Here is a 9,239-nt window from a genome sequence, read left to right as displayed (position 1 = left end):
TTGTTATCCATGATGACTGCATGTACTATTCTCTATTTTGTTTACATATTCTTATGCATCACATTTGCATAAGAAACGTTTTGCATAAACAAAAATAAATAACGGATGCAACTAAAACAAACCTCCCGATCAACAACCTATACAGCTCTTAAAATGTAAAAGAAAGGAGCCAGAATCCTCTATATTTGGTTCGGAAGATGAAAGATAATGAAACTGTCCGTGAACGACTTCCGAGACTTGTCTGTTTCAAGAGAATATCTAATAGGAAGACGGGCTCTGGTAGCTATGCAGTTGGATCGGGGGGAGACTTTCCCAGTGACACAGCCGGAAAAGGAACATTTTCCAACCACAACAGCCAAGCCGTGGAGGAAAAACAGTCGGCAGGAAATTATCACTATTGCAATTTACGATTTGTTGCTATACAAAATAAATTATAGGCATATAGGCTAAATCAGCAATATATCATTATATACAGCAATTAACCTTACCCTTGATTCGAATTTCTAATAGGCTACATCCATGAATCCTCCACCATTCCCTGACACAGAGGAGCAAGAACCGGTATTTTCTGACATGGGGGATGGAGATAGCGATGAGGGAGAGGATATATTTCTTGGTTCTGTGAGTACGATTTTCATATACAGTATGCCCCAGCAGCCTTTCTCTGCGTGCTTGAAGCAGAAACGTTAGCGTTAACCAGTCCAACAAACAACTCCCCCTTCTGGCATCCCAAAAATGTGTCTACAACAGATGGAAATTAGGTATTATTGTTCGCTAATCAGTTAAATAAACAAAATTAACAAGGCAACCAACATTGGATCAATGTTGCAACACATTAATGTTAATTTCTAACTTCTCACCAAGAGTACCTAATATAACCTTTGTATTCGCAATCGCCACTTCCGGTTGGAATCGTCGAATACATTGGCGAATACACGAATACTTTTTTATTTTTCTGTATGGCTATTTAGGTATATTTCACCAGATTTCCGTTTTCTGAAAGTTACTTTTAATTAATATAAACAACCATGTTGCGTCAACAACAGCTTGAATTTGGATGCTGATGCCAACATGTAACCAGGTAGATGCGTAGAACCGGCTCTATAGAACTGACCTTTCATTATCGTATTACGACGTTCAGCTGAATTTAAAAGCATGCTGACACTCCTAGACGTAATTTTATCTTGTCGGGCTATAAGAACTAAGCTATTAGTTGCAGTTCATGCACATGTTTTTTTTCTAACCGTTTAATAAGGTCAGGACCAAGAACGTTTCGTATCTGCAGGGAGCATCTCTTCAAAGGGCTCTGCAGAATGTTGTACAAATGCTGTCAGTTCATATATATATATAGAGCAAGTCTTTTGAATACGTTTAGAACAAGTTTTCTTTCTTTGCGGTTTAAAGAGTAAAACTGGAGCTGAGAGTCCAAGTGTTCCCCAGCTAAATATAAAGGCGGAAACTACAGACCTGTTCGGCGAACAAGCCAGTAGCACAGCCCCTACCGTCGGCCTTGGCACTGGTGGCAGCTCCAATGGGGTCCAATCTGATGACGACAACGATCTGTTTTCAGGTTTCGGAACTCACTAACCTTTCCGTGCATTTCAGTAAACTCAACGTTGCCATTACCTTTGTTAATATTAAAAGATAATGATACATGTAGATTGATAGGTTTTTCTTTTGTCAAAAACCACAGGGGGATGACTGTCTTTCTATTCCATAAAACACAGATGCCCATGTTGAGTTTCCTACAGAGAATGCAAGCAGCTCAACTCCATCTGGTCCCAGACCTGCAGCAACATTCATTCCTGGTACAGCAGACATGCAGACCAAGTCTATGGAGCAGGTAAATGACACAATTAAGTGATCTGTCATTATCTGCAGTCTGGTTTAATTACATTATATGTAGTGTAGCTACTCTGTATTCCGAACCCGTGACGGTTACACCATTTGTCTATGTTTTAATGGTACACAATTAATAATTTTAACTTAACCCAACCCTAACCCAGTTGAAACAATTGCAAACCCTGCATGAGGAGTTGAGGCTCTTGAGAAATATTTGTATAATGTGTTAAAAAACATCCTCTCCCTCTGTGCTCCTTCCCTCCCTACACTTATCTGACATGTGTTGCGTTTCAACACGTGTTGGAGAAAAGATAATGCAGTGTGTGCGAATGTGATTGACAGGCATGATAGATTCCATGAACCAATAAGGGAAGAGATGCCCTGTTTGGTCTGAAATGACCTGACAGTGCCCTTAAAATGAAATGGTCACACATTAAGGGAGGAAGTCAGCAGAAATAGATAATCTGACATTTGCATTTCATTCAGTATTAGCTTACAGACGGTAAATGGATTTCTAACCAATTATACTGAGATGATAGCTCTTAAATCTTTCTAACAGCAACTTAAACTGTATTGTCTTTGTTCTTTACTTTATCTAACCATTAAAGTATTCCATGAATCGAGATAATTTTATAAAGAAAAATTATGCAGAAAATATATAATGCTCACAATTCCATTTATTTAACATATACAATTGCAGCTGGAGGAGGAAGAGGCCAAAGATACCTTTGATGTGGATGTGTCTGTGACCAACCCAGAGAAAGTCGGTCAGTTCACACCAATACATTATTCTCTGCACAACGTTTTCCACTATCAAAGTCCAACAATAAAATTAAATGTATATTTGTGTTTGAACAATGTCTACAACAATGCAATACTTCCCTTTTATCATTATAACTGGAAGTTGTATTTATTTCTCTCTCCAGGAGATGGCATGCATGCGTTCATGGCCTACAGAGTATCAACAAAGGTATGTGGTTTTACCTTAATCCAGATCGAGTTTTTACTATGACCCGAGTATACGATGTAAGGTACGGTGATTGTGTTGCATCTGAATTCTTGCTCTTAAAATAACTCTAGACATTGATATGTTTCGGCTTGTCCTGTAGAGCACCCTGCCAGTGTTTAGAAACAAGGAGTTTTCTGTGAAAAGGCGGTTCAGTGACTTTCTAGGTCTGTATGAGAAGCTATCCATCAAGCAGTCCCTCCAGGGCTGCATCATTCCTTCACCGCCAGAGAAGAGCGTTGTAGGTGGGTCTCCCATGAGCACCGTCTATTTTCTCTATATGCTGTATTTTGTTGGATAAAAACATCAAAAGGATATTACAAGTTTATTTTGTGTCTATGATTCTGCCTCTTCCCGCAGGCATGACCAAGGTCAAGGTGGGCAAGGATGATTCCTCCTCTGTCGAGTTTGTGGAGAGAAGAAGAGCAGCTCTGGAGAGGTAAGGATGAAACAACACATTGGGGTCCTATACTTTCTCCCATTCACACTGGCAATTCATCCAGCAATGCAAGGATCAAGTCTAGACAGGATAGCCCAGTGGTTAAGTGGTGATTGACTCCCAGTCAGTTCAGGTTTTGAAGTTCCCCAATGTCTTCAGTGAACCTTTGCTTGTACCCCGAGCAAAACACCTAGTGCATTGTTAGGCTTGGTAAGGCTGCATAGTTAATTTCATATTATTCTAAAATGGTTGACTCTGCAATTCGCTAATCTCTATATAATATATATATATACAGGGGTGCACGCAACTGTTTTAGTGAGTTACTCAGATTAGTTCCAGGAGATCGTGTTTGGTACTCACCGCACATGTAGTCTTGATATTTTTAACAGTGTCATGCCTCCATGCAGACCATCTGATATGAAACTTACCCAGTTTCACAAAGGAGATCCCATTTTCAATACAGAACTTCTTAAGCACAGCACTGTTTTTTGCGCCACCTTTTCGTATATATAAAACTGCAGCAGCTTGACCACGGAGCGATTGAATATCTCACAGTAAGGAACGTTGCGATCAGCTGATCTTGTGAAGTTCTCAGGTGTGTGCTTGGTGCACAAAATATGCACAAGGGATATTTCAACCGCAGCCATCCGGCGTAGCTTTGGCATGTTTTGCACCACATTTCACATTTAGATCAAGAAGTTGGCAAAAAATATTAATTGCATCTGTTAATCACAATGAATAATAGCAGCCACAATATTTGGCAAATAATCCCAATTCCGATTTTTTTCAACTTCATTCAGCAGTGACCCAGCATTGTATGCGTGGTCAGTGTTTACTGGATGTCCATGTTTAGGGTCATGTGTTCTAATTAGAAATGACGTATACTTGCTGTTCCCGGTCTGATACTAGGTACCTCCAGAGGATTGTGGCCCACTCTGTGTTGCTCCAAGACGCTGATGTCCGGGAGTTTTTAGAGAGAGACGAGGTAAGGGTGTGGGGGGGCTTCTCTGATCTTTAGTGGTGGGGTAGAGTAGTTATTTTCAATTTCGATGCTAAAAGGTTTTCAAGATCTTAAGATATTGATTAGCCACGGTTGAGATCCTTTACTGCATGTACATACTACCTCGTAAGAGATTTATGTTTTGTTGACATGTTGTGTGTGTTCTCAGCTTCCCAGGGCAGTGAACACCCAGGCATTGAGTGGTGCTGGTTTCCTTAAAATGATCAACAAGGCATCTGACGCAGTGAACAAGATGACCATCAAGATGAATGAGTCTGACACTGTAAGACGAGAAAATCATGGTAGACTGGAACCCAAAACACACGTGAATTTGATCCATGTTTTTTACACAACCCAAAAAATAAATAGAATCAGGATAACGAAGAAATCCACACAGTGTGCGAATCTAGCAGGACTACATTTTCTCGCTCGCTTTGTAAAGGACACAAGTCTGTTTTGGAAAGCGTCCTGACACGGCCGTGTGCTTTCTACCTAAGACTTGTCTTTTCACGCATGACAAGTCAGCTGCAACAAAATTATTCATGGATGAAAACCTGTAATACATTTCCAATACACTTAACTAGATTACCCTTTAAAAGTAATAACATATAATGTTCGATTGGAAAACATATTTAGCATTTAATATTAAGAACAAATGCTCCTTTACTCTACTGAATTGCTTTTAAGTTATTTTTATGTATGCTGGTCATTAACCCTTTAAATATATCACAATGGAATATACATCCCCATAAGCTCATGCTTACTTATTTTACCTCTGAGATGCACGATCGGAAAATGTTCTTCTAATTAAACAACAAGGTACCTATCTCATTGTGTGTGCGTGTGTGGGTGTCCAGTGGTTTGAGGACAAGTTCCAGGAGGTTGAGAACGAGGAGCAGCAGCTGAGGAAGCTCCACATCGTGGTTGACTCTCTGGTCAACCACAGGAAGGGTGAGCTTGGCACTCTCACCAAACACAAACCTCAGATATGTTGATCTAGCCCAGGTCTGTTAGTCTCCCTTGGGCCAGATCCGGCACCCCTGCAATTTTTCTGGAGTTACTTTGTTATTTTGCCAATCACTGTGGTTATTCATGACGACATGGATTTGGATATCTAGATAAATGTATCCGAAAATAAAATAATATCAGTGTAAACGTAGGTTAGAAATTGTTTTATGCTGCATATAAGATACTGTATACTGGGAACAACTAATCTAATTAGTTAGTAATGACCTGAGTGAGTGAGAGTGTGTGTGTGTGTCTGGCCAAGACAATTTGCCTCTCCGAATTTGGTCGCAGGTGAGATCCATTCGAAGACCCCTGGGTCAAAAGGTTTCATGTAAACAGATCTGTGCTTTGTCTCCTTCCAGAGCTGTGCGGCAATACGGCAGTGTTTGCCAAAAGCATGGCGATGTTGGGGAACTCTGAGGACAACACTGCACTCTCGCGGGCACTGTCCCAGCTGGCTGAGGTGGAGGACAAGATGGAGCAGTTGCACCATGATCAGGCAGCCAGCGACTTCTTCATCCTGGCGGAGCTGCTGGGCGACTACGTCCGCCTGTTGGCCACTGTGCGGGTACGCTTCGCAAGTGGCGCTTCTGCCCATAACGCAAGCATGAGCATACTACATGCAAATAGGGCGTCACAAATAATATAACTTCTGGATAAGGTGGTCGATTCCAGTTGGTCCATGTACATTTGGGTTCGAAGACGCTGTACTGCCCTCTTGTGTACACATTAACCTAACCTGTGAAGGTCTGCGTTGTTTCTCTGTCGCAACATGGATCTTTGTGGACGCAATGTAGTAGTAGTAAGACTATTAATCTAGCTTCACACGTGTCTTTCTTACAAAGGAAATAAGTCTTTGTGACCTTGATGCCCTTGTAGTATTTGGGAAAGGGGTTTAATCGCACAAGAGTGATTACTTTGCGAATAACTCTTCTTGCGGCTCTCTTTCTTGTACTAGAGAACTGTTTAAGTGCTTTCCTCCGGATCCAATTTGATGTTTGATTTGGGCAGTCAGTGCAACAGCCTCTCTGCAGTCCTCATGTATCCAGAGAAGCCTTCTTTGTAGAACATTGGGACATCCCCAACCCAAACGTGTAAACACGGCTGCTGTGGTCCTTCCTAATGCGATAGTGTGTTTGCGTTTGTGTTTGTTTTCTATCCTATGTAAATGCCTGCATCTACCCACAGGGCTGCTTTGGCCAGCGCATGCGAGCGTGGCAGCGCTGGCAGGAGGCTCAGAGCACGCTGCAGAGGAAGAGGGAGGCGGAGGCCAAGCTGCTGTGGGCCAACAAGCCTGACAAGCTGCAGCAGGCCAAGGAGGACATCAGCGAGGTAGGTCCAGGTCCCGGAGCCTGGCCAGCCCAGGAACGGAAAGCATAGATTGGCCACATGATGGCCGGGGCTTTTAATCGACAGTTGTGGATTTTCGTTGATGTTGGATTCCAATGGAAAGATTTAATTTTGTATTAGCCATTACACTCCGTTACAAGCCATGTCAAAATTCACCCGCTTATGAGATCACAAGTGGGAGTGTTATGGAAGCAAATCACTACCGTAATTTTAAAAGCAATTGAATTTTGTAAATGGAAATGTGAACACCTTTTGAACTCACCTTTGAAATCCAGGTAATCTGAAGGTATTAGTTTTGAATTAACCTCTTTTAAATAAAAATGGCATTTCAAGTTGTACCATTTGCAAAACCTGATTTCAAATATATTATTGTCAATGTTCACTAATTCAGATACAATATTTGAAGTTGCAGATAATCTGATACAATTTAAATTTCCCCTATTCAAAATGCGTGTCAGAAAATTAAATCCAAATTAAATTCAAGGTGCGGCCTAAGCATTTGAGACGTACTGTAATTGATCAGACTGTTGGCCTAGGGCGAATAACACAGTTCCGGTAAGTCGTAAGCCTAATTTAATACAAAAAAATCAATGAGTTGAAGACACAATATGATAGAATAGCTCAAATGCAATCAGAAACTTTCCATCAAAGGTTGTGAAAATTATTAGTTTACAATCAAACGACTTGCCGGGAACAGATTTAATGACATTTATTACTTATTTCCTTCCAAGTAGGTAAGATACCGCCTGAACAATGTATGCTGGTCACTTCAAAGGATTAACTGGGTTATTATTCCAGTTATGAAGATGCTTAGTAATTCTTGTGTGTTTCTGTTTTTCTGTGTGCTGGCTACTTGTGTATAAAATCATTCTATTCATTCCATAATTGTTTTCATGTCCACAGTGGGAGTCAAGAGTCACCCAGTACGAGAGGGATTTTGACCGCATCAGTGTGACAGTACGCAAGGAGGTGCTACAGTTTGAGGTAATTTCATGTTTCTAGATTACACATGCCTTGTAGCATTCCTTCATGAAACCTTAATGAAAATCTTGGGAACTAAAATACTATCTGCTTTTTTGTATTTTCAGAAAGAAAAAGCAAAGGACTTCAAGATCCAGATATATAAATATTTGGAGACAATGCTACAGTCTCAACAGCGGGTAGGCTACATTTAATTGGATACTATATTTATGTATTTTAATGTTAAATCCATTGAATCTTAAAGTAATGGACAACTGTAGTCTGAGGTTTAATTAACATATTCAACATACTTTTTTACAGCTTATAAAGTTTTGGGAGGCATTCTTGCCTGAGGCTAAGGCCATCGCTTAAGATTGAAGAAAATGTTTCCAAAATCAAACCCCAACTGCCTTTTTGAACACTTTACCTCCTGACCAGGGAACTGAATGGATTCCTTACACATCAAAGAAACTTCACATTTTTATAGTGATTTTGTACAGTTTGTACAGCATTACTGTTACTAATGTAAAGGCTTAAAGGCAGCATTATGATGAGTGGTTTTTTTGCTATAGTATTTGTAAATACCACTGTAAGCTTACAGCGGTGTGCGTATGTGTGTAGTTTGAAAACAACGAGCGGAACGAGCAACATTGTCTATTATGGTATGAGATGGCAATATGCACGCCATTCCATCCAGTCTCAGTCTTATTGTTGTAGGAGCCATGTGGGGAACTGACAACATGGGATGAACAAAACTCATTATACAGCTATAAATATGATTATAATTGTTTAACGTTAATGTTGCAAGTGTGCATTTAACATACTATAACATTGTTACAATTTATTACATATATATATTTGCAGGCGTACAGCTGCTTAAAATACTACCACAGGATTTTTCAATGTTGTGTAGGATTGAATACTTGTTAGAAGTATTCTTGTATGTGAATTTTCCACTATATAATGATATAGTTGTGTGTATGCCTGAAACTGAAAGATGGGCCAACAAACGTTATCTGGAAGAGTTGTAGAGATTGTTGACTAAACCATGTAAAATAAGTTTGACTTGTACCTATATATTTTATGTACTTTGATTAATCATGAGTAATATTGTCAAATGTAAATTACGTGAAAACATTTTTTACAAATTGTTTGATCAATCATACAAATCATGAACACAATTCAATATTGGCTTCTATTTTCTTATTTTACATTTCAGTGCGGTTTACAATTACCTGAAAGTGTATTTAATTTTTGTAACCACTTGCATTATTTCAGACATTTCATGATATTTTTATAGGCTAACGATGGTGTGTGGAATGGATAATGTTTTAAATGTTAAATAAATGCAAACATAGCATTGTTAAGTTTATCAAGAGGTCCATTGTAATATCTTCATACAATATGTTGTGTTATGTTCGAATCTTCGTATTCTTCTTGTACTTACACCGTCGAATGCTTTGATCGGGAAATGTTCAACTGTGGTCGAACCATCGGATCAATGATGACTTTGTTATTTCGTTTAATAAAATAAAAAATAATTGACATGCCTTGAAATGAATGGTATCACCTGTGACCTGGAAATGTTTATTTTAAAGCGGGCGTGTCTTGTTTGTATATCCGGTTTGTTCGAA

At 39.6% G+C, this 9,239-nt stretch overlaps 1 protein-coding gene across 1 annotated transcript; it reads left to right on the top strand.

The window, feature by feature from the left end:
• The first annotated feature begins 305 nt into the window (after positions 1 to 305).
• Positions 306 to 9,095, top strand: snx1b (sorting nexin 1b). Its single transcript, XM_079736419.1, has 15 exons — positions 306 to 621; positions 1,405 to 1,570; positions 1,728 to 1,843; positions 2,543 to 2,609; positions 2,769 to 2,812; positions 2,952 to 3,093; positions 3,209 to 3,287; positions 4,197 to 4,272; positions 4,457 to 4,570; positions 5,145 to 5,238; positions 5,658 to 5,863; positions 6,484 to 6,627; positions 7,549 to 7,629; positions 7,734 to 7,805; positions 7,927 to 9,095. The coding sequence occupies exons 1-15, from the start codon at positions 520 to 522 to the stop codon at positions 7,975 to 7,977; spliced, it is 1,554 nt and encodes a 517-aa protein (XP_079592545.1). The 5' UTR covers positions 306 to 519; the 3' UTR covers positions 7,978 to 9,095.
• Positions 9,096 to 9,239: the final 144 nt, after the last annotated feature.

This window comes from Pollachius pollachius (assembly GCF_949987615.1).
Source record: "Pollachius pollachius genome assembly, chromosome: 5".
NCBI classification, from domain to species: domain Eukaryota; kingdom Metazoa; phylum Chordata; class Actinopteri; order Gadiformes; family Gadidae; genus Pollachius; species Pollachius pollachius.
The sequence above is the reverse complement of the archived record's forward strand: the minus strand, read 5'-3'. Positions and strand labels throughout refer to the sequence as shown.